Genomic DNA, 26,290 nt, shown 5'->3' on the forward strand with positions numbered 1-26,290 from the left:
TAGTAGATCAGGCCCAGAATGTACTGACGTATTTAGACCCTTTCACACTCAGTTAAATAAAATTATATATATATATATATATATATATATATATATATATATGTATATACACACATATATATACAGTGGGGCAAAAAAGTATTTAGTCAGCCACTGATTTTGCAAGTTCTCCTACTTGGAAAGATGAGAGAGGTCTGTAATTTTCATCAGAGGTACACTTCAACTATGAGAGACAAAATGAGAAAAAAAATCCAGGAAATCACATTGTAGGATTTTTAAAGAATTTATTTGTAAATTATGGTGGAAAATAAGTATTTGGTCAATAACAAAAGTTCAACTCAATACTTTGTAACATAACCTTTGTTGACAATGACAGAGGTCAAACGTTTCCTGTAAGTCTTCACCAGGTTTGCACACACTGTAGCTGGTATTTTAGCCCATTCCTCTAGCCCTCTGTAAGCCCTAGGAAAAAGTAACGTTGAAGGTCTTAAGGCGATCAAAAATGAGCATTGCTTTAAACTGATATAAATATGTCATATATTGATGGATCATTCCAATTTTTTTTAAATCTTTTAATTAACTTCAGTATTAATGTGACATACTGAATGTTCACTAATATTATAATTAACCCTTTAGTTACGACGTGTTTAAGAGCCAGAGAGAGGAATTTAGGGGAAGAAAAAAACACCAAAAATGGATCAGCTCCTGCATAATATAATGAAAACTGGAATTCTTTTTTTGAGTCAACACATTTTGACATATGTTGATGACTTACAACAACACTTTTTTTATCACTGCATTATTTTTCATGTAATGTCCTATGTTTAAAAAAGTTACGTTGAAGGTCTTAAGGCGATCAAAAATGGGCATTGCTTTAAACTGATATAAATATGTCATATATTGATGGATCGTTCCAATTTTTTTTTTTAATCTTTAAATTAACTTCAGTGTTAATGATACATACTAAACATTCACTAATATTATAATTAACCCTTTAGTTACCACGTGTTACAGTGCCAGAGAGGGGAATTTAGGGGATGAAAAAACACTAAATTATTATCTCCTGTATAATACAATGAAAACTGGAAAAAAAAATTTGGGGTCAACACATTTTAACATATGTTGATGACTCACAACAACACTAATTAAATGACTGCATTATTTTTTTTGCAAAGTCATGTTTTTTATCAAAAAGTCACAATTTTGGCCTCAAATTGACCAAAAGTGGGCAGTCTAAACTGTTATAAATATGCCATACAATAATATATTTTTTCAAATTTTGAAAAAAAATCTTTCAATGGAAGTCATTCATCACTATCAATTGAAACAAATTTTATTTTCAAAAGTTTAACCCTTCATATGCCAGTCTGTGACTGATCCTTTGTTATGAAAAAACCCATGAAAAGCAAATGAGCTTTCTCTATAGGTTTTTGGCTATAATTTGATCCCCCCTACACACACACACACATTACTGTCACCATGCACATATACATACATCAATCTTGAGGATCAATATCAACACACAGAGACCTTCCTTGGTTGAATCTAATTTCAAAATTGCATGGAAGGCTCCAAAATGTAAAACTATAGCAAAAATTCCCAAAAAGAGCCAAAAAAATGATAATCAAAACCTACATGAAGTTTGGCCCACCGTGGAAACATGAAAAGTGGTTCATTCAGCTGAAAACCCTGAACATCATAGATTTTGAAGGCAAACCTACAATGTCAAAGCTGTTTTGAAAAAAAATATGATTTTTTCCTGCAGAATAATGGCATTCAAACTTTGAGTGTTTTATGCTTTTAGGTGGGGATTTAATCAGGGCATTTTTCCCATAAGGAATTCATTACTCCAATTTTGGCTACAGATATTCCCACACACACAAAATAATTTCACTAAACACACACATACACCACTTCCAGACATCTCAAGGTATGCAGTGAACTCAAAAAAGTCTGAACCCATTTGCCCTTTGGTACTCTAGAGCAGGATTTGTGCCCCTAGTGGACAAAGGGAGAGTAGCATGAATTTGGCAAAGGGATGAAAACTAAGAAAATGGCGCAATCTGGTGTTCTATGATAAAAATCAAAATTTTAGGTCCCTGTGGTTTGGTTCACAACAATGAGTAACTCAGAACCTTTTTTTCTGATGTAGTAATTCCAGGATCAAAAAACGTGGTTTGAATGGGTTTCAATGGCTGCCATTTTTGGCTTAAGAGCACGAACGTTGGTAAAATGAGTACACTGGAGGACATTACACTTACCAAATCATATATGTAAAAATTTTGTAAATTGACCCAAATAACTCCACTGTCTTTAATATCATGCCCCAAGCTTAGAAAAAAACACCAAAACACAACAGGCGAATATTGCGAATGACCAAAAATGGGCTAAGGCTTACAGAGGGCTAGAGCAGTGATGTTTTGGGGCTGTTGCTGGGCAACACAGACTTTCAACTCCCTCCACAAATTTTCTATGGGGTTGAGGTCTGGAGACTGGCTCGGCCACTCCAGGATCTTGAAATGCTTTTTACGGAGCCACTCCTTCGTTGCCCGAGCGGTGTGTTTGGGATCATTGTCATGCTGGAAGACCCAGCCACGTTCCATCTTCAATGCTCTCACTGATGGAAGGAGGTTTTGGCTTAAAATCTCACGATACATGGCCCCGTTCATTCTTCCCTTAACACGGATCAGTCGTCCTGTCCCCTTTGCAGAAAAACAGCCCCAAAGCATGAGGTTTTCACCCCCATGCTTCACAGTAGGTATGGTGTTCTTGGGATGCAACTCAGCATTCTTCTTCCTCCAAACACGACGAGTTGAGTTTTTATCAAAAAGTTCTATTTTGGTTTCATCTGACCACATGATATTCTCCCAATCCTCTTCTGGATCATCCATATGCTCTCTGGCAAACTTCAGACGGGCCTGGACATGTACTGGCTTGAGCAGGGGACACGCCTGGCGCTGCAGGATTTGAGCCCCTCCGTGTAGTTCTGGGATTTTTGCTCACCGTTCTCATGATCACTTTGAATCCACAGGATGAGATCTTGTGTGGGGCCCCAGATTGAGGGAGATTATCAATGGTCTTGTATGTCTTCCATTTTCTTACAATTGCTCCCCCAGTTGATTTATTCACACCAACCTGCTTGCCTATTGTAGATTCACTCTTCCCAGCCTGGTGCAGGTCCACAGTTTCCTTCCTGGTGTCCTTGGACAGCTCTTTGGTCTTGGCCATGGTTGAGTTTGGAGTCTGACTGTTTGAGGCTGTGGACAGGTGTCTTTTATACAGATAACCAGTTCAAACAGGTGCCATTAATACAGGTAACGAGTGGAGGACAGAAGAGCTTCTTAAAGAAGAAGTTACAGGTCTGTGAGAGACAGAAATCTTGATTGTTTGTTATTGACCAAATACTTATTTTCCACCATAATTTACAAATAAATTCTTTAAAGATCCTACAATGTGATTTCCTGGATTTTTTTTCTCATTTTGTCTCTCATAGTTGAAGTGTACCTCTGATGAAAATTACAGACCTCTCTCATCTTTCTAAGTGGGAGAACTTGCAAAATCAGTGGCTGACTAAATACTTTTTTGCCCCACTGTTTATGTATATAAAAAGCTTGTAGCATCATACCTGAGAAGACTGGAGGCTGTAATCGCTGCCAAAGGTGCTTCACAAAGTATTGAGTAAAGGGTGTGAATACTTATCTACATGCAATATTTGAGTGTTTTATTTTTAATTAATTTGCAACATTTTCTACTGAAGTGTATTGCGTTCACATGAGAAAAAAATTCTGCTCTGGTGTTCTGAATTAACAAGTTAATTATCTCTGCATTATGATAAAATATTGCTGTTTTTCTGAATAAAAAAAAAATGCACTCTGTTTTTCTCAGAACGGGCCTCACGTCTAAACAGTTGCAGAGTCCGCAGGTGCAAAGTTGACAAGCTAATCACAATACCATCTATGTTACTTAGAGACACTAGTATCTCCCACCGTCTTAAACCCAGAGCAAAATAAAACTGGACTAAACTGAACAACCGGGGCATGTTGAATTAAAAAACAGAGCAGATTTTTTTTCTTTTTTTTTTTACAAAAATTGTTCCCATAATTCTGAGAAAAATAACTTGTTAATTCAGAAAAACAGAGAAGAATTATTTTTTCTCATGTGAACGCAATACGTTTCAGTAATTTTCTACAAAACATTTTTCACTTTGTCTTTATGGGGTACTGACTGTGTGTAGAAATTAGAGGGCAGAAAATAATTTAATCCATTTTGGAAAAAGTTCTGTAACATTGGGATGGCAAGGCAAGTTTATTTATAAAGCAGCATTCATACAAAGAGTAATTCAAAGTGCTTTACAGAGTTAAAAGCAAAAAACCAGAACAGGAACAATCAACACAAACACACAGCAAACACTTCAAACACTTAAGTTTTATATGCGGCCAGTTATGTTTGATCTACTCTCTCTTTCTCTGTGTACTTACATAGTAAACAGTGTTGGGTCTTATTATTTATCTAAATTAGGAGGGATTATTAGAAATAATCAGCCCCCTTCGCTGCTCTGAAGTCCGTAACTTCAGAGTCTTACTGTCCCGCCGGACACAGAATCACAACTGGTCTTGTCTTAACAGAAATGAACCTTTAATCATTTGATGCCAACATTTAATTGTAGATCCAATATCAGGTTCATTCCATAACGCCAGAAAATACACAATTTAAAATATGACATTAAACAAACATAAGCATGAAAACATAAAATATTTTTAAAATCTAAGATCAAGAAAGAAAGAAAGTAAATTTAGTTACAAAACTTCATTAAAAGTCAGTTTGTTAAAAGTAATGAAAACATAAGAAAATGTAGAAGAAGTGAAGGGGTATGAATACTCTCCGGGGGTACTGTATATCTCAGCAAGATCACATTCTGTTTAAGTTTTGTGTCTCACAAATTAGACCAAACTGATCTGTGCATCAGCCTGATGATATTCAACATTTTATGACTGAGTGATTATATAAATATTATTTCAAAGCACAGAAAGTGTTTGCTTCCAAGTGTCAGATCTCAGCAACATGCCTCTTAATGCACGTAGAACATGAATGGAAATCAGTCTGGAATTAGGAACCATGTTCAGTTGAAGTTGTTGGTTTCAATCAGTTTTGCACTTTAGAAAAGGACTCAAACATGAAGCAGAGGTCTTTAGGAAACAGGAGGACTGGTTGACGAGACATTGATTAGGTTTTATGGATTGAAATATTTCTCCCCTTTGTCCCACTTTACCCTGAATATGTCTGTGAGCTTGTTTTAGAGAACACTCTCTGAGACTTTGATTCGTCTTTCTCTGCCTCCATCAGACGAGAACTTCACTCTCAAACACGACAGAGCCTTCCTGTTGTCCATGGCCAACCGAGGGAAGGACACCAACGGTTCACAGTTTTTTATGTGAGTAACTCAGTGATGAGATCCCCTTTAATAAGTCCACCACTAAACTGACAAGCCCCTTAAAATATTAACTGAGTTATTGACTGTGTTTGCTGTCAGTCCCTTCCTTTCTGTTTGACACTGTAGAATAAGTCATTGAGTGTGAACATCATCAGTCCCTGCTGTTTGTGTTTGTTTGTGTGTTTGTGTGTGTGTGTGTGTGTGTGTGTGTGTGTGTTTGAGTGTGTGTGTGTGTGTCTGTGTGTGTGTGTGTGTGTGTGTGTGTGTGTGTGTGTGTGTGTGTGTGTGTGTGTGTGTGTGTGTGTGTGCAGTTAGAGATGTTAAAATGCAGAGAAACATGGATTCATTCTTTTTTTTTATCTACAAATGTGTTACATTTTTTCTCTTGCCGTTTTGTGTAACATTTTTACAGAAACTCTAGCATCCTGCTCCTCAAAGGTAAAGTGTCTCCAAGGCTGTGTTTCTTTCTCTCTCTCCTGGCTGTGTTTATCATGTTTGTGTATTCTGCTGACTGCAGTGTTTACTTTGCATTGTTTGAACTGTATTCACCAAGCGACACAAGCTGTAAATTGACTCAATAAAAGCAGGTTTCGCTCTAGGGTAGAAGATCTCTTTGAGTTCAAGGTGAAAATGTAAACAGAGACATTGACAGCTAAAATTCAATGTTTTTAAAACTGATTTAAAATTAGATGTCACAAAACAAAATGTGGTCTAGACCATGTTAATATGATTTATTGAGAGAGTTTCTCGCACTACAGTAGCTTCTTTAACAGTTTGTTGAAGTGTCTCTAATTCTCCCTCTCATCTCTCTCTCTTTTACATGACCCTGCTGTTGGTCAACCTTCCCCGGCTTCTTTGCTGGAATTTCATCAAACAGCACGACTAAGACGGCGCCTCATCTTGACGGGTAACATTTGATTTCATATTGGCTCCTAAAAGGTCTAAAAATGTGTTATCTGTTGACAGATAGAAGAGTAAAGGCATTTTTCCTCTGGTGGACCCAGGGTCTAAATTTAGTTCAGGGGTAGATAATCTCCCCCCTAAAAAGCCCCTGCTAGGGGGGAAGTACTTTTCAAAGGTCCCGGGACTTTTGGGGGGCAGGGCCTGCAATGCTGGACGTGTCTGATTGGTAGATTAACCTCAGTGTTTTTATTCCTCCCTCCGTCCACAATAACATCACACACATCTGTGATTCTCTTGATTTCTCTTTCTTTCATTAGTTTTTATTTGTTCTATCTTTTTTGTACGTGTGTGTACTTTTCAAAAGAAGAAGCTGTGATTCTCTTGATTTAGCAGCTTGTAACAGTAGTCTTCTCTCAGCACACCGTGAATGCGTCTCTGCCGGTGTTACGGTTTTAAAAGTGACCCTGTAAACTGGAGACCTTCAGCTGAACGTGTCAGTGTTTGTGGAGTTTACACAGCTGTTGAAACACAGAGGGAGTTCCTGGGAATGCAAACTAGTTTAGTTTTTATCAAGATTTCAAAATATCCTCATCAGATATTTAATGATGGTCTAAAGACGTTTATGAGGGATGCATCCGGCTGAAAGTCTCCAGTTACTAGTAACAGTTGCATTGCTCATAATACCTGCCTGTCCGTCTGCTTCTATGGTGTCATCTGTGATGAATGGCATTCCTCTTTGTTTTACTGCCCTCTACTGGTCTGGTGGTGTCGTGCATTTACTTTTTTTTTCTCCATATGTTCACTGGCCTGATTTGCACAATCTACCCGGGACTTCAGCCCGCGGTCGAAACGCAGACATTAATGGGGGCACAGGAACCTTTTAGTTCAGGGTGAAGTAATTCTGGGGGCTAAAAGACCCCGGAACTCTTGGTCAAAATCAAAGACTGTATAAAATATTGACGTAGTATCCGTGATGTCACCCATCTGCTCCTGAGTGCTGTTTTGAAGCCAGTCGTCGGCGGAAATGCGGAACTCAACCAGGCCAACAGCTTTGTGTTCCAGTCCGGTAGTCAAGTCAGTCATGTCCTTATTTGGGCAGAAACTCATAATCTTAATATATCTGCTGAACCGTAGCGTTAGAAAAAATTCACCCCCGTACAGTGTGTGCTGATAGAGAAATGAGCTACTTAGAGCCAAGCCGTTTTTTGAACCAAGCTGTAAACATGTTTATTAATGCTGTAGCTTGTTTGAGACAGGAGGTTGCTGCTTGGTTGAAATGCACCTTAAGTTCTTTGAAAAGTACTACCCCTCTAGCAGGGGCTTTTCAGGGAGGATTATCTACCCCTGAACTAAATTTAGACCCTGGGTCCACTGTTGAAACGCACGTAGTTCCGGGGTAAAGTTCCTCTGTTCAAAAAACACCTTAACATTTCTTTTTCTGGACTGTTTTTAGAGTTCTGGAAAACCCACCTCTAATGTTACTGACTACATAAAATAAAAAAACTAGTGTAACAGTCCAAAGCGTTCATATACATTTTAAGAAATGACTACATTCACCATGAAATCATGTTTTTGTGTGGGATACTTTCACTCATCGTAATATATGAATAAGTTTTCAGTCTCTTCTCCTCCGTTCAGAGTCCACGTTATCTTCGGGGTCGTCATCTCTGGCTTTGAAGTGATAAAGAAGATCGAGGGGCTGAAGACTGATTCAGCCAGCAGACCCTATGCTGATGTGAGAGTGGTGGACTGTGGACAGCTTTTCACAAAGTCTGCAAATGATGGTATGCTTAGAAACCGATCTACCTTTCTGTGAAGGTTACGATGGGTTCATTTATTCTGGAAAACACTTTCTTCATATTTATTGAGAGAGCTAAGCAGTGTGGTTTTAGGAGTGAGCATTGTAATTACAGAGCATAAGCAAAACCAGATTTTTTAATTTAACGCATATTTGGTATTACTCAACCCAATCTTTATAGGAAAGGACCCCCCCCCCCCCACACGAGAGCAGCAGGAGGCTGTAGAAACGTTCAGCAGGACAGTAATCACTCAATCAATCAATCAATCAACCAATCAATCAATCAATCGATCATTCTTGATTTATATAGCGCCAAATCATAACAAATGTTCTCCTCAGACGCTTTTACAAACAGAGCCGGTCTAGACCGTACTCTATGTTCTGTTATTAACAAAGACCCAACATCAAGACAGGATAACGGCCAAATTCCACCAGATCTGTGTCTGGTCCGTCTCTGATCCATCACAGCACTGGATCTGATCAGTTCCTATTCTAGTCAATGTGTTAACTTCCACTGGATTCGCTCAGTTGCGTTACGGCTGCTTCTCTGATCCGGATGCCGGAGCACAACGCACCAATCTCAACAGAGCAGATGGAGCGGGACAGGAAGTCAGGTTTCACCAAAACAAAATTAAAACATCCAGTTAATTTTCAGTAGGGGTGACCCCAAATAGTCGAATATTCGGCAATTCGTTCTAACGAGCCTTCGTCGACTACCAATCTCATAGTCGAATATTTGCATATGAAACGTGGATCATTCCATTCAAACCATGGGGGTGCTCAATGTCTAATTTTACATTATTTTCCTGTTACCTGTAAAAATAGTGTCTCATTTAGCCTATTTTTATAGGTATAGACTTATTGAATGTAATTCTGAGAACAGCTCTTGAAGTGTTAAATCTCCTTAAAGTGGTAATTAAATCTCCCCTGGTAATTAAAGGTGGACTCTCCCATTCAGGGGGAGCTGTGGAGCAGACGTACCTCAGCTGGCCTTTAAATCTTTCTACGTTCATGGTAGCTCAAAATGTCAGGAAATAAAACTTCAGTTGATCCTAAAAACTAGTGATGAAGATGAGGAGCAGCTTCATGAAGAGGGCTGTGAGATCAAGGATTACCGGACCACACAAAAACTGTACAGGGTCAAAAGAACGAGGAGGAATACCCAAAGCTGTCTGAAGCCTCAAAAACAATCCACAGCATCCCATCCACCTCCACACCATCAGAGAGGATATTCTCAAAGACAGGATTTACAGTCAACAAAGACAGGAGCGCACTTCTGCCCGTACACACGATGGTTTTCCTCACGTACAATTTGAAAAGACTCAAGCGGACAAAGACGTGATGAAAGACTGTTTTAAAAGGTTCTGTTAAGAGATTTAAAAACCCTTTAGCTGGTTCAGGTTTGATTTTGAACATTATACAAATGTTTAGCCTTAAATTGGACAAACTACCCTCCACAGTGCTGCTCTCCTCTGTGTGAACACTGTTTAAATATCTCCTGGTTCCTTATTCTATAGTGGAGCGTTGTTCCATGTTTAATGGATGGTGGCCTTATTTGAGTTTTCTCTCCTTCATCACCTCGTTGTTTTTGAAATATTGATTATCTGATTTCTTTAGATCATGACAAGATGTGTTGCTTTTTGAGATCTTTTAGCCCACTTCACTTTGTCAGAGAGGTTCAGGTCTGGGTGTGGCGAGTGAAATTGAGCTCAGCTTTCCAAAAAATCCGATCACAGTTAATTTTTGATTTATCAAGGGGGAGCAAATACTTTTTCACATGGGGTCAGGTGGGTTTGGATAACTTTTGTCCCTTAATAAATAAAATCATCATTTAAAAACTGCATTTAGTGTTTACTCTGGTTATCTTTGTCTAATATTAAAATTTGTTTGATGATCTAAAATATGAGAAATCCAGAAGGGGGCCAATACTTTTTCACAGCACTGTAATATGACCACCAGGCCAGATCAGTCAGAATTTAATGTTTGGTCAGCACCTTATAAAGATGTGTTAGAGATCACTGTGGCCTCTCTTCGTCTTTGTTCTGTGATTGTAACTGGGTTGTATTTTGTGCTCATGCGGTGAGAGGTTGTCAGTTAGACCACCCCCGCTCCAGGCATCCATGTGGGTCGTGTAACCTGATCTTCTGTTTAATGAGGATCAGTGAGGTGATCTCTCCAGAGCTTGGTTGGCATCTGCCCACCTGACTCTGCCAGGCTGCGTTCACAGCCTCAAACATACCACGAAGAATCACCGTTCATGTCCGTTTCATGACACACCTCTATTTGTTGTGAAAATAAGCTTGTTTTTATTTTAATGACACACATGCTGTTGTTTCTTTTTCAGTACTCGAAGGCAAGAGGAAACGGACATCCTATTCTGCTGAGTCGTCCCAGAATTCCCATGACTCGTCCTCTCGGTTCACAACTTCAGGGGCGTCTGAGAGTGAATCAGAGGAAAAGCACAAACAGAAGCAAAAGAAACACTTCAGAAAGAGATCCAAAAAGAAAAGGAGGGAATCAAAGAGGAGCACTGATGATGTGCAGTCCAAGCAGAGGTACGTTTATAATCAGTCTTTAAGAAGAGAGACATGAGAAACCTCTGTACAGTCATGGCCAAAAGTTTTGAGAATGAAACAAATATTACATTTTCACAAAGTCTGCTGCTTCAGGGTTTTTAGGTGTTTTTGTCAGATGTTTCTATGGTATAATGAAATACAATTAGAAGCATTTCATAAGTATCAAAAGCTTTTATTGAGAATTACACAGAATTCATGCAATAAGTCAATATTTGCAGTGTTGACCCTTCTTTTTCAAGACCTCTGCAATTCTCCCTGGCATGCTGTCAATCAACTTCTGGACCAAATCCTGACTGATGGCAGTCCATTCTTGCATAATCAATGCTTGGAGTTTGTCAGAATTTGTGGGTTTTTGATTGTCCACCCGCCTCTTGAGGATTGACCACAAGTTCTCAATGGGATTAAGATCTGGGGAGTTTCCTGGCCAAGGGCCCAAAATCTTAATGTTTTGTTCCCCGAGCCATTTTGTTATGACTTTTGCTTTATGGCAAGGTGCTCCATCATGCTGGAAAAGGCATTCTTCATCACCAAACTGCCCTTGGATGGTTGGGAGAAGTTGCTCTCGGAGGACGTTCTGGTACCATTCTTTATTCATGGCTGTGTTTTTAGGCAAGATTGTGAGAGAGCCCACTCCCTTGACCGAAAAGCAACCCCACACATGAATGGTCTCAGGATGCTTCACTGTTGGCAAGAGACAGGACTGATGGTAGCGCTCACCTCGTCTTCTCTGAACAAGCCTTCCTCCAGATGCCCCAAACAATCGGAAAGGGGATTCATCAGAGAAAATGACTTTACCCCAGTCCTCAGCAGTCCAGTCCCTGTACCTTCTGCAGAATATCAGTCTGTCCCTGATGTTTTTACTGGAGAGAAGTGGCTTCTTTGCTGCCCTCCTTGACACCAGGCCTTCCTCCAAAAGTCTTTGCCTCACTGTGCGTGCAGATGCACTCACACCTGCCTGCTGCCATTCCTGAGCAAGCTCTGCACTGGTGGTGGCCCGATCCCGCAGCTGTAACACCTTCAGGAGACGGTCCTGGCGCTTGCTGGACTTTCTTGGGCGCCCTGGAGCCTGTTTGGCAACAATTGAACCTCTCTCCTTGAAGTTCTTGATAATTGGATAGACGGTTGACTGAGGTGCAATCTTACTCGCTGCTATAAACTTCCCTGTTAGGCCCTTTTTGTGCAATGCAATGATGGCTGCACGTGTTTCCTTGCAGGTAACCATGGCTAACAGATGAGGAACAATGGTGTCATGCACCATCTTCCTTTTAAAGTGTCCAGTCACTCAATCATGACAGATTGATCGCCAGCCTTGTCCTCATCAACACCCACACCTGTGTTAATGTGTGTGACACCTGTGTGTCATTGAAATGATGTTAGCTGGGGCCTGTTGCATGAAACTAGGATAAAGCCCAAGATCCACAGGATGCGTCGCGTTACGTTACGGCTGCGCCGCGCACGTCGCAGCAAATAGGTTCCCATTCAAGTCAATGCTCTAGGGTCCACAGGGCGCGCTGCGGCGCGTCTCAGCTCCGTCTCTGGAGCGTTCCGCCGCGCCGCTCTGCCAGAGATACGCGGGGAGTCTATTTTCGCCGCTCCCCGCGCCCAGCACGCGTCAATCGACACAGAAATGATCGAACTATCCCGGAAGTCAGGCACGAGGATCGTATGCAACATCCGCTCACTTTCAAAATAAACACCATGTGCAAACACAAGATCGTAAATTTCACCACTTCTTCAACATTACGTCATAACCTGTGGCATCGGGCCAGACGTCAGTCTCAAAAGATATCCGACACCATGGACGAGGAAAAGTTTATACTGTGTTGTTCTCGCGCGTTTTGGAGTTCTCGAGGGATCTTGAGTTTCCTGCTCCGGAGTGCGCGCCACTCCAAACACGCATCCTATGGACCAGGGCGAAAGCCCCGGGACGGAGCAGAGCCGTGTCGCAGCCGTAACGCGGCGCACACGCATCCTGTGGATTCCCCGAGTAAGGGATTAAGCCGGGATATGTTGCTTATCCTGGCTCAACTTATCCGTGATCCGGTTGCATGAAAGTAGGATAGGAGGAAGCAGGATATTTTATGACATTAGTTACCATGGAGATTTAGTCTTTGGAGCTAGCCTGCTCCAGACCAGGCTAAGTTCCAGGATCTATTTAATCTCATCCCCTATCTCAGTCAGCAGTCACCACAAATGGAAACTAATAGTTATTCTGCTGTCCACTACACATTGTTATCACATTCAACTAGACCCACAGTCATTATTTAAACATTTGCGATCATTGATTTTTAATCATTGTAGATAAATGATGATTTTAGATGTTGCAAATTGCAATTAGATAATTTAGTTTCCCCACACGCGATATATAAAATACACATCCCATATAAATACACAGAGAGTGACATGATCTTCCTTTATTGAATAAGGATATATAAAAGCAGGTAAACCATCAGCTCCTTTCAAAACTGAAGCCACACAGTGACTCTACAAGATAGAAAGCATGGAATCAAAAGCATACAACAAAATAATGCATACACAATCAGTCTGTATATAATGTCTGCACACTGAAATAAATGCAGGCCAAATCCATACACAACAAATGAACAGACAAATTAATACATGCAGTAGCCTCCCTACAAGCTTGTATACACAATATACAGTGCAATTATAAGAGGTCAAATTAATTCAAATTTGAATATATATATGTCTCTGCCACTGCAGGCCATATATAACTGAAATTTAAAGCATGTTAACTAAAGTAATTCAACACATATTGGTCCCTGACCAGCCGACCACTGTCGTCATCAGGGAACACGGCAGGCCTACAGTGTACTCAATGGATCATCATCATCATCATCATCATCATCTGGCATTGGTGGCTCCAGCAAGGAGATGGTGCTGCCAGAAACTGCAAGGCAAACCAAAGTCAGATAGTCCAAATGGATTAGATATGAATGCGCTTACATCACATGTAAAGATGGAAGAAGGTACCTTGTATGAAGCGGTTAGCCTCTTGGGAGGGACATGCATTTGTTTCTGTCCCCCCAAGGATCCCCTCCAAAACTGGCCTGCCTTTATTTTGTGATAAGGCCATGTCTTCGGCTGCGGTGAGGGCGGTGGGAGGTGACCCACCACCCGTTCTTTGTATTTGGCCTCTCTTTTTGACGGCTAAAACAGTACATCATTTGTGTGAGCAGACACCTTCTGGGTACAATGTACACTTGTGTAAGTATTAGTCAGGGGGGCACTTACCATTCTGCAAGATGTTCTTGTATTTGACTTTTACTTGCTGCCAAGTTCTTTTTGGCCCAGTCATGTTTAAGCCTCACACACACACACACACACACACACACACACACACACACACACACACACACACACACACACACACACACACACACATATAGGGAAAGTTTCTATCTTGTCCTGTAAGTAAGTATATACATATATATACACACACACACTTGCAGGATAAGATAGGAGAAACTTTATTTCTCCCAAGGGGAAATTAAATCAGAGAGTTATACAGTCTGATGAAGTTACATTTACACAATTTCAAACACATCTGCATCGATTCCACAACAATTTTAATTTAGTGATTATCAAGAGTGTAAGTGTGTACATGTGCACTACTTACGCATTCAGGCGATCTGCAATGGTTTCCCAAGCTTTTTGGCGCTGTTTAATTATTGATGCTGTGTTGCCTTTCTTTCTGATTTGATCTTTCACCTCTTCATATGCTTCCATGAGGATCTCCTCTTCTGACGGTGAAAAGTATGCCGCGCGCGTTGCCATGGTGAATCTGCGATCGATATCTGGGGTCTATTTAAGGAAGCCGCGTACGCGCACTTAGCCAGGATTGGTTTCCCCTGGCTTGATGAATCCGTGTCTGCTCATCCTGGCTTGGTCTTTGTGCAACCGACTGAGCCTGGACGCTCTTGTTTTGGATTGGGTGAACTCGGCTCAGTCATTTATCCCGGATATCTTAATCCTACTTTCATGCAACAGGCCCCTGGTCCTTTTGTGGCAGGGCTGAAATGCAGTGGAAATGTGTTTTGGTGATAAAGTTCACTTTCAAGGCAAAGAGGGACTTCACAATTAATTGCAGTTGAGCTGATAACTCCTCATAACATTCTGGAGTATATGCAAATTGCCATTATAAAAACTGAAACAGCAGACTTTGTGAAAATGTAATATTTGTGTCATTCTCAAAACTTTTGGCCACCAGAAACCTCCTTCCTTTCTTGTGTTATGCAGTACGAATCTGGGACACAAAGATCCACAAAGTGATGTTCACTGGTGTTTTGACAAGAACTGCATATGTTAAATTCAGGCTAACATCGACTCAGGCTCTAATTGAACAGATAATCAGAGTTTGCCACAAACATATTTGGTTGTGAGAAAGTAAGTTTAGGTAGATGGATGCTGTTTAAGGTTCGTCCTGAAAGTGTTGACGTGTTTATGAACTCCAGTCAGTCTGTGAATGGGAGCATAAGTAGAAACATAATTCCCTGGGAGCTTTGAGGGGAGGGTTTTGTCTTTGCTTAACAAAATATTTTTTTGCATGTGTGATGTCATGAAGCTCTCGCAGCCCTGCGGACAGACGGACTCTGGATGGAGAGAATGCAGTGGAGGGAGAGAAAGAGCAGAGCGGAAAGAGAGAGAAGCTTGTCGTCAGGCCTGAGGAAATCCCACCCGTGCCAGAGAACCGCTTCCTGCTGCGGAGGGACACGCCACTTCAGGAGGATAAAACACAGACGTCAGTCATCCTTTTGTTTGAGCTGACTCATGAAACAGTTAACACCTTCAATGATTACGGAGACGTTTACTTTCACCTTTTCTTTCCAGAGTTGAGAAAGACGAAACTTCTGTTACAACCGAGCAGAAACCAGCCGTCTCCAAGTCAGGACGGAAGATCAAAGGCAGAGGGACGATGGTGAGCTCAGCTCGACTCGTCTGCTCTGAAGTCTCATCTCCAGATTTATCTCCAGATGTAAACGCTGCGAAGCAAGAGTCTCTCATCTGAGAGGGCTCAGTAAAACAAAAGATACAAACATTAAAACATGTCAAAGAATTTAGCAATATTCTTGTTTCTGTAAAGTACAATTTTGTTTCTTTTTGCACCTTTCCCCAGAGATATCACACACCAACGCGGTCCAAATCCCGCTCTGCGTCTGTGGAGGAGCAGGGCAGCAGTGAAACGCCACCACACTGGAAAGAAGAGATGAAGAGGACCAAAGCTTATCAGCCGCCAAGCATCGAGAGGTGGAGCAAAGGAGACAAGTACGACATCATCTCTCACGTTGAAGCCCCTGTGAGGAGTGCTAGGTGGTTATCAAACAGACGCCTCCGTGTGACCTGAGCAAACAGGTTATTATTTTAAATGAAGCTGCTGCGAGGGGCGGAGTCAGCTGAGGCAGTTAGGGTTAGCAGAGATTAACTCTGAGGGGTACAATTGGCTGTTAAGAGAGCAGGATGACACCTTTGTGTCAGGGAACACTTTTTAAACTTAAGGTGCATTTGGATCGGGACTGACGGACAGGCAGGTATCATTATGAGCTACACAACAGTTAGCCTGTTAGCATGAAGAGACTCAGCTGGTGCTGTTTTAGATGGTGCTATATTTCATCACAGATGGATTCACTGAATCAACACGTGAGAGGAGATAAGAGCGAGTAGCAAAGACGTTTCAACACGGCTTTAAAATCCTTTTGAACTCAAAAAGCCGTGATCGCAGAGATCGGCCGGTGTTTTGGTTTAAACAGCGACCCTGTTAACTGGAAACTTTCAGCCGGATGCATCCCTCATAAACGTCTTTAGACCATCATTAAATATCTGATGAGGATATTTTGAAATCTTAATAAAAACTAAACTAGTTTGCATTCCCAGGAACTCCCTCTGTGTTTCAACAGCTGTGTAAACTCCACAAACACTGACACGTTCAGCTGAAGGTCTCCAGTTTACAGGGTCACTTTTAAAACCGGAACACCGGGAGAGACGCATTCACGGTGGGCTGAGAGAAGACTACTGTTACAAGCTGCTAAATCAAGAGAATCACAGCTTCTACACACACATACTAAAAAGATTGATAGTATTACCCCCCTAGCAGGGCCTTTTTAGGGGGAGATTATCTACCTCTGAACTAATTTTAGACCCTTGGTCCACCAGTCAAAACCCTTTACGCACGTAGTTTAGGGGTAAAGTTCCTCCGGTCGAAGAACGCCTTTAGACAGGTTCAAACTAGGGCTGAACGATTAATTGCATTTGCGATAAAATCGCAATGTGAAAAACACGATTTGTAACCACAAAGGCTGCGATTTGACTGCTCAGCGTGACTTGCGATCAGAGCAAAGCAGAGCAGGGAGAGAAGTCAACGCTGTGCTTTAACCTGTTGCACGATGGCCCCAGGCTCCACAGAAACTGACACTGCAGAAAGTTTAGTACCAACGAGGGGCAGCACGTCAGTTGTGTGGATTAACTTTGGCTATAAAAAAAGAAGATGCTGCGCAACGACAGGTGCAGAACCTGGGAACGTTTTCCATGTCAAAAACAATGCCAAATGCGTTTATCCCTTATCAAAATTTCCTTCACGGCATAATATATATAACTGATGGTATTAAACAGCTACAGATCATATTTAAGTGTTCAAAACGTTAACACGCTGAATATCAACGTGAGGAGCAGGCACATAAATAATCTCCGCAGACGCGGAGGCATAGAGTGAAGACTCAGACTACAACATGTGGATTTACTGCAACAGGACAACTGAACAGGATCAGATTTCAGACTCAGTGTCCAGTTTTCTGTCAACTTGTTCTTGTTGAGAAAAACGAGCATGTTTACGCAGTCAGCTGTCAGCCAGGAGTGCAACCGGGTCAGAATCAGTAGGAGAAAAAAAGAGACCTTTCACTCAGCCGCAGCTCCAAGCTGAGCGTCTCCTCTGTGTGCAGTCAGCTGGTTCACATCCAAACATGCTTTAAACTTAAAACACAGGTTTGGCAGAATTTTGTAATAGCTGTGAACGCTTACAAGACTGCAAGTCAAAGTATTTAGTACGTTTACAACTGTAATTGAAGTAGATAAATAAACCATCTTTCATATTAATTCATGCTTCATTTGCCTTTATCTTAACAGAAGTCTAGCCTATAAGAAAGAACAATTCAATCTGATATTGTGTATTATAATACAGATTGATTTATTGCTTGTGTTTGTTGAAAATACATGAGGAGAGGACCTTGAAAAAATAATCACATATTAAATCCCAATCGCAATATTAAGTAAAATAATCGCAATTAGATTATTTTCCGTTCAGGCCTAGTTCAAACCAACAACAAGAGAAGAGGTATCACTTTGTCCACAGGGGTCACCAAAAGTTCCTCACAGGAGCTTCAACAAATAGTACTCGTGTTTTTATCTTCATGCATCTCCTGACCTCATACACTCTATACCAATTCCGTACAGATGTGACGACAGGAGTGACTCTGCATGGTCCCGCTCTGCTGAACGGTCCTCAGACCACAGCTCAGAGAGGGCCAGCCTTCACCGCGAACACAAGAAAGAGAAGAAGAAAGCAAAGCACAAGAAGAAAGCCAAGAAACGGAAACACAGCAAGAAGAAGAGCTCCAAGACTAAACCTCAAGACTCGCGTCTGTCAGAGGGAGAGAGGTCCGCATCATCAGAGAGGAAGTCCAGAAGAACATGCTCTCCGTCCCGCTCCACTTCCAATCAGCATCATTCGTCACCACAGAGACGACGGCTGTCCTCCCTGTCCTGTGGAGGCTCAAGGTCCTACTCCAGATCCTACGCATCCAGTCGCTCAAGATCAAGAGGGAGATCCAGGTCTTATTCAAGATCCAGAACCCTCTCTAGATCAAGAAGCAGGTCTCCATCTAGATCCTATTCTCGATCGCTGTCAAGATCGAGATCCAGGTACAGATCAAGATCTCCATCTAGAAAGAGAAGTTCATCCAGGTCCTCCAGAAAAAGGAAAGCAAGGAAAGCAGACGTCCTGACCCACTCGGCTGAAAAGCTAACAGATGGTAAAGTCCCACCTGTCCCCAGACCCCCCTCTGTGTCTGCTCCTGAGAGTGTCCCAGTGATCCCACTGAGCGACAGTCCTCCGCCCTCACGCTGGAAGCCCGGTCAGAAGCCTTGGAAGCCGTCATACGTCCACATTCAGGAAATTAAAGCTAAAGTAGCTCCCGATAACAAGTCCACCAGAGGGGGCGCTGATGGTACTGCGGAGACCGCCCCTGCTGCTACAACAACAGCTCTGCAAGGGGAGGCTGACAGCAGAACGCACAAGCCTGCGGGGCGCTCTCAGAGCAGGTCCTCCAGCCGGTCCAGGAGCAGGAGCTACAGCAGGTCCAGGTCCAGGTCTAAGTCGTCATCCTACAGCAGATCAGGCTCAGACCACTCCCATAAAACTAGTAGAAACAAGAAAGACTCTCTGGACAAGGAGTGGAAGGAGTACTACAGCTCTCTGAGGAGGATCCAAAACGTAGATAAGTACATCTCACTGGCGAGCAGTGAGGACGCTCAGTCCGGATCACAGAGCAGAGCAGGATGTGAGCAGAGCCCTGAGACCAGGAGGACTGGCTCTCTGGAGACAAAGACAGAGAAAGGTAGCGCTCAGGATTCAGGGATGAAACATTACAGCTCAGTGCCAGCAGAGAGCCGGTCTGAGTGGGACAGTGACCCTGAGAAAGGGACTCACATCAACAGCACAAAAACACAGAGACAGGCAGCTCAGTCCAGCCAAGGCCTGCACAAGAAGGCTGCCGTCACTGGGTGGAACTCAGAGAGTGAGTCTGAGAATATAACCACCAGGACGTCCGCCATATCTGAAAAAGAGGAGGGGGAGGCAAGCTCTGAATCGGAGGGCGAGACCTCCAGGAAAATGCCTGAGGCTGCAGCGTCTGAGAAAAGTCCTGCGAGGGAGCCGCAGAGGCACAAGAGCAAGAAGAAGGCCAAACGGAAGCACAAACACAAAAGAAGAGGTGAGAACAAAAGTGGATCACGCCACAGTAAAGACAAAGGGAAGAGATCCAAGAGGAAACACCAGAAGCTCAAAGAGACTTTCCACTGGCAGCCGCCACTGGAGTTTGGAGAGGAGGAGGAGGAAGAAGATGAATCCAAACGAGAGAGACGCAGTCCTGGCAGAGTTTTAAAAGAGAGGATAAATGAAAAGCAAAGCCTTGCCTCTCTGAGTAAGAGTCTGAGCAGAGAAGAAGAAAGAGGTCAACAAAGAGCGAGAGAAAGTATCAACAGAAACCCAAAACATGTTGAGACTCATGTCCAGTCCAACAGGAACGGAGCTGATCTGCCCCCCATCAAGGAGCAGGAGTCACTGGAGGATATGGACATCTGCACCCCGGAGCAGGATGTGGAAATAGAAGAACCTCCAGCTGCACAGGGTCAAAATAAACCGGCAGAATCAGCTGTAAGATCTACCTCAAAGTCTGTGGACCCACCTCATGACAAAGACCAGCCCTCTGCAGACTCCAGCACCACTGGACCGCAGGAAGGAGGGACCTCTTCCAAAGCTGTGGTGACTTTTAAATGGAGGCCTTTGAAAGGAACGTCCGCTCTACAGAACATGAACCTGCAACCTGTAACCACTAAAAACTACCAGCTGCACCAGACCAGCAGGACTGAAGGAGTGAGGATGGAGATCAAAAGCAAAAGCCGGGTCAGACCAGGATCTCTGTTCGACGAGGTTCGGAAGACGGCGCGACTCAACCAGCGCCCGAGGAACCAGGAGAGCTCCAGCGAGGAGAGATCTCCATCTGCAGGCAAGACGTCCCGCACGAGATCCCCTAAGACCAAGAAGAAGAAGTCTAGGTCCACTTCCAGGAAGTCCTGCTCCGTGTCCAGTCACCGGTCCCGCTCCAGAGGCTGGTCCCACTCCTACAGCCGGTCCCGGAGTCGATCCCGCAGCTCCAGCTACTCGTCCAGGTGAGACAAAGAGCGAGCGCGTGGCAGCAGTGAATGTTTTGTTTGTTCTAGCTTCAGTAAAATCTGATTTATAACGAGGCGGCGTCTTTACAGAAGCCGCAGCAGGAGTGGAAGGAGACGCAGGAGAGGACGCTCGCACTCTCGCAGCACATATGGAAGTTACAGGAGTCACAGGTAAACCCTGAAACTCTGATTTCATAATCTGTTGCAGTCTGTGAACTGGAGACTTTCAGCCGGATGCATCCCTCATAAACGTCTTTAGACCATCATTAAAGGTGACATATCATGCAAAATTGACTTTTTAATGGTTCTCTACCTAAAATATGTGTCCCTGGCATGTCTACAAACCCCCCGAGAATGAAAAAAATCCATTCTGCCCCTGTTCTGATTTCTCCACCTTTCTGTAAATGTGTGTGAAACGAGCCGTTTCAGACTTTAATTTTTTTTGTTACGTAACAACAATATTCGGTCTGTCACGGAGTCAGAGCTCGGAGCTTGTTCAGCCCATAGACTGTATAAAATACAACTCAACCCCTCCTCCGTTTTTCATTCCCTGTACACATGTGTGCTAACAAGGAGCTTAGGAGGGAGGCATGCTAGTTGTAGGCTGTCTTAATAAACACAAAGGTCTGTTTTACTCCCCACGTCTGCAGATTTGAAGATCTAGTGGATGATTTTTATTTGTCATGGATAAGTGCTAGCGCTAATTAGCATAGCCACATAGCTATATGTTCATAGCTGTAGCTGTAGCTGTAGCTGTGTACCAAGACACACGTCGACATACTGACAAATAAAACAACAAGAAACACTAAATCTGTGACCAATCCTTCAGAAAGGTCCTGCTGCCTTTCTGGCAGAGGTCGGTTTTACTCCCCACGTCTGCAGATTTGAAGATCTAGTGGATGATTTTTATTTATCATGGATAAGTGCTAGCGCTAGTTAGCATAGCCACATAGCTACATGTTCGTAGCTGTGTACCAAGACACACGTCTACATACTGATAAATAAAACAACAAGAAACACTAAATCTGTGACCAATCCTTCAGAAAGGTCCTGCTACAGGCGCCTCTCCGTCAGGATCAGATTCAGAGGGTTGAAGTAACGCGATCTCTGAGCAGCCGTGTATATTCAGCCAACATGTAAACATTAGATCAACGTGCTGGAGAGCCGAGGCACATCCACTTCTGGAGGGGGCGTGGTCAGAGGGAAAACAGAGTGTTCTGATGAGGAATGAAGAAGAGGACTTTTCAGGCAGACCAAAATCTGATTTCAAAGTGTTTTTTTTAACATAAACTTTAAAGACATGTTTTGGGGACCTCTTAGACCAATATATATTGATGAAAAAAGCGTGATATGTCGTCTTTAAATATCTGATGAGGATATTTTGAAATCTTAATAAAAACTAAACTAGTTTGCATTCCCAGGAACTCCCTCTGTGTTTCAACAGCTGTGTAAACTCCACAAACACTGACACGTTCAGCTGAAGGTCTCCAGTTTACAAGGTCACTTTTAAAACCGTAACACCGGGAGAGACACATTCACGGTGTGCTGAGAGAAGACTACTGTTACAAGCTGCTAAATCAAGAGAATCACAGCTTCTTCTTTTGAAAAGTACACACACATACAAAAAAGATAGAACAAATAAAAACTAATGAAAGAAAGAGAAATCAAGAGAATCACAGATGTGTGTGATGTTATTGTGGACAGAAGGAGGAGTAAAAACACTGAGGTTAATCTACCAATCAGACACGTTCAGCATCTCAGGCCCCTGGGACCTTTGAAAAGTACTACCCCTTTTTAGGGGGGAGACTATCTACCCCTGAACTAAATTTAGACCCTGGTTCCTCTGGTCCAAAAACGCCTTATAAAACCTCTCTGGCAAATCAACATGATTTAGAGGTGTGTGTGTGTGTGTGTGTGTGTGTGTGTGTGTGTGTGTGTGTGTGTGTGTGTGTGTGTGTGTGTGTGTGTGTGTGTGTGTGTGTGTTTTCATGTTACAGTCGGACCTACAGTAGAAGTCATTCCAGGAGTCGGTCGTATAATCGCCGTCGGAGATCCAGGTGACTCTGAGCTGTTCACATGTTTACAGACACAGTTCTACTAAGGGATGAGAACAACGTGAGCTGCAGTGACTCAGTCTTAGAGTCATGTTATTGATGAGATGCAGAATAGTAAACAGATCAAAACTCTGAAGTTTGTTTCGTCGCCATGTTTGCATTGAAACAACACGCCAGCTTCAGTGTGAGAACACGAGTTCAAACCAGCTGCAGGTACTCCACTAACAGAAAGTGACTCTTTTATTTGACTCGTTTGATTCAAAGATGAATGATTCATAATTATTGAAAGGGATGTTGGACATGATTCATCATTTTCAGAGCTATTTGAGAAAAAGATACATTTCATATCCAGAAAATAAAAAGCAGATTCATCAGAGATCAATCCTCCGTTCAGTCCTTCATTAATGTGTCTGCAGAAATCTTTGTTCCAGTTCAGCAGACAGCCTGATGATAGCAGTAAGACAGACCTGATGTAGAGTGATGGCCCTTTATCTTCCATAGCTCAAATATAATAACGTGTGTTTTCACCCGGCTGTCTGTCGAGCAGGTCAGACTCCTACGACAGTTACTCCAGCCGCAGTCGCAGCCCGAGCAGGAGACGAGGCCGCAGACGGAGTGACAGCTACAGGAGTTCACATCATCGATCCCGGTGAGACACCGTTTCCCTGGCAGCTCTCAGATCAGCCTGTACACACTTTTCTAGATGTTAGAGTTGAAACAGTTGGACAAAAAGTCTGATACTTCATACTGACTCCTGTCATGTTTACAGGTCGTACCGCTCCAGCCGCAGCTCTTCCAGGCGCAGAAGTCACAGTCGCAACAGTCGTTACAGCTGATCTTCAGACTGAGAGGGAACAAAACCTGGACTGATAAAGGAAACGTTTCAAGCTGCTCAACATGTCAAATAAACTGACAGAAAATAAACTGAAGAACTGACCTCTTCCTTAAAGAAGGCAGAAACAGTCACTTCAGACACCCAGAGGTATCAGAATAAATCTATTTCTATGAGACATATAAGCTGTACGTATTTTCAAACATTATTTATATGTGTAATCCTTTTCTACTTGTGTTTTATACACTGAAACAAACAGAGTGAAACCTTCTATTTAACGGTTTGTGGTTGTTTTTGAGGATCTGTCTGGAGGTTGGGTCAGGATCAATGAAAGAAGAACTTTCAGTCTTGGTGAAACCAGACTTTGTCTTTTGTTCCTTTTCTGGAAACAGCGCTGCATGAATGTTGAAAGTGTACTTTTGATTTGATTCAAACTGTGTTGAATGTTAACATTCAATAAAAACACCACTCATGAGGCTCTGGTTATTCTCTCCTCTACTCATTGGGTCCTCAACAATGGCGCCATCTAGCTTTAAATGTGGAATGTTCAGCTAGTGGAGGCTGAACAGTTAAATCGCTCTGATTGTTTATGTCCAATAATTACAAATCTCTTCCCTTCCTTCATCGAAGAGTCAAATTTTAGATGTGTATGACATTTTATAAAGCTGTTAATATATATATATATATATATAAATGAATATAAATGTATAATATATATATATATATATATATATATAGAGAGAGAGAGAGAGAGGAATAAAATAAATAAGTAGATTATATAAATATATAAATAAATGTATATAAAGGAATAAAAAAGTAAGTTGATAATAATAAATAAAAAATAAATAAATAGATAATATATATGAACATGTATAAAAATGAATAAATAAAATAAGTTGATTTTATATATATATATAAATGTATATAAAGGAATAAATAAGTAAGTAGATAATATATATATTTATATCTATATATATATATAGATATATATATACATATATATAGATAGATATAGATATAGACATACATATATAAGATAAGATACTCCTTTATTCGTCCCACACTGAGGCAATTCATGGAGTTACAGCAGCAAACAAAAAGAAGAATTTCAACAAGAATATTATTAGAAAAAAAAATGTTCATCAGAGACGACAGCTTGGCCATAATTCTCCTGTCAGCCACCACCTCCACCGGGTCCCGGACTTTATATAAATGTATATTAGTAGGGTATATTGCTAAGATTATTAGGAGTAAAGAATTATTATTATTATTATTTTTTCTTTCTATCTATTGGTGCTAAACATGAATGTCTTATTGTTATTGTTATCAGAAGCCTGATAGAGAGGGGGAGGGAGAGAGGGAGGTGAAGTGTGAAATAGATTTAAAAAGTAAGACAGGAAACACAAAATTGAAAAAAAAGATATTCACTAATTATTTAATTATAAAAAGGAGGGAAAACTGTATAAGAGCGTGTATCTACATATTTAAATAAGATAAATATGATAGCTGCATGAATAATAAAATCACTCAACAATAATAAGAATAAAAAGAGGGAGGGGGAGGCTGATGTCTGAATAATGATGGTGTAAGCGGGCCGTCGGTGCAGCGTTGAGGCTACGGGGCAGGAGGTCGGTAAAGGCAGGAAAAGAGATCAGGCAGAAACAAAAGGAGGTTTTTGCAATTGTTTGGTACTAGGACGATGGTTTGATAGTCCCTTTTATTGATGTATCATATTGTTCTTATTGGATTTGATGAGCACATTTCTCTTTAAGCTCTTTAAAAACTAAATAAGCAGGTGTTCTGTTTTCAGGCTTCTCGCGTGGTGTCAGGTTAAATCTGTGAGCTAGCGTAAGAACAAAACATCAGCCGTCACTTTAAAGGGAAAGGATCTTTCCCTCCCTAAATATCTACTCTTCAGTTTCTCATTGACTGTAATGTTTCACAGCAGAAGGCATCAACATGTTATTCTTTACTTTAACAAACTGTTTACACTCAGAACTGTAGCTTAAAGGTCTAAAAGTCAGATTTTTGTCTGTGCATATCGTCTGCTCGTCTGCTCGGCTGACTGCTGGATATGAAGTGATGAATGGGACCTGCTCCAGATTGTGATCTTACTTCCCCACCGTGTTACGAGTGTATTGACTTCTCTGTGCAGTCTGCAGCAGGGTCCGGGGCTCTTTCAGGGGGGTTCAAGACGTGGCAGAGTGGTTCATTGCCCCTGAGGCCAAAATCACCACAAATGAAAATGATGTTCTAGTTAAAGCACATTTAGTTTCAGTATCTTGGAGTTTCTCTGGAAACTTGTCCTGGGCCTGAGTCTGTTCACTCTGCACATCCTTCTTATCAGCGCTTACTGCTGTTACATGAAGACTGTAGTCCAGGAGGCCCTCCTGTAGGCTGCTCTGCTTCAAACTGTTTGTTTAAATTGCTCTGTACGCTTAATGCTCACTCTCCTTTATTGGCATTGTACAGAGACGACACAAAAACAACTGTTAGAAACTGTGTTGTAGCATTAGCAGCAGCTCCATACCAAGACATAACACCTCCAAACAACAAGAGGCATTGGTTTTTCCCAAACCGCAACCTCCGGTCTCAAAATATGAAGCCCATGTGGAAGTGTTATAAACTGCAGTTCATGGACGATCACTTGAGGCTGTCTGCAGAAACACAGGAAACCACATACACACCCATTCAAAGAGACGATCTTTACAGCAGAAATAAACATGTTTACAGCCT

At 41.9% G+C, this 26,290-nt stretch overlaps 1 protein-coding gene across 4 annotated transcripts in view; it reads left to right on the forward strand.

Moving 5' to 3' along the window:
• nktr (natural killer cell triggering receptor) overlaps nt 1-24,040 on the forward strand; it is a 34,084-nt gene extending 10,044 nt beyond the window's left edge. For 2 of the 4 annotated variants that reach the window (XM_034706324.1, XM_034706326.1), the window contains 12 exons: nt 5,344-5,431; nt 6,309-6,338; nt 7,973-8,118; nt 10,477-10,687; nt 15,291-15,467; nt 15,557-15,644; nt 15,843-16,036; nt 18,170-20,665; nt 20,759-20,839; nt 22,666-22,725; nt 23,270-23,371; nt 23,492-24,040. In XM_034706324.1, coding sequence (XP_034562215.1) covers nt 5,344-5,431; nt 6,309-6,338; nt 7,973-8,118; nt 10,477-10,687; nt 15,291-15,467; nt 15,557-15,644; nt 15,843-16,036; nt 18,170-20,665; nt 20,759-20,839; nt 22,666-22,725; nt 23,270-23,371; nt 23,492-23,558 — 3,740 coding nt within the window. In that variant the 3' untranslated portion in view covers nt 23,559-24,040. The remainder of the gene's footprint in view (nt 1-5,343; nt 5,432-6,308; nt 6,339-7,972; nt 8,119-10,476; nt 10,688-15,290; nt 15,468-15,556; nt 15,645-15,842; nt 16,037-18,169; nt 20,666-20,758; nt 20,840-22,665; nt 22,726-23,269; nt 23,372-23,491) is intronic. The other 2 variants (XM_034706325.1, XM_034706327.1) reach the window with 1 other exon arrangement.
• The last annotated feature ends 2,250 nt before the right edge of the window (nt 24,041-26,290 follow it).

This window comes from Notolabrus celidotus, chromosome 17 (genome assembly GCF_009762535.1).
Source record: "Notolabrus celidotus isolate fNotCel1 chromosome 17, fNotCel1.pri, whole genome shotgun sequence".
In the NCBI taxonomy this organism is placed as follows: domain Eukaryota; kingdom Metazoa; phylum Chordata; class Actinopteri; order Labriformes; family Labridae; genus Notolabrus; species Notolabrus celidotus.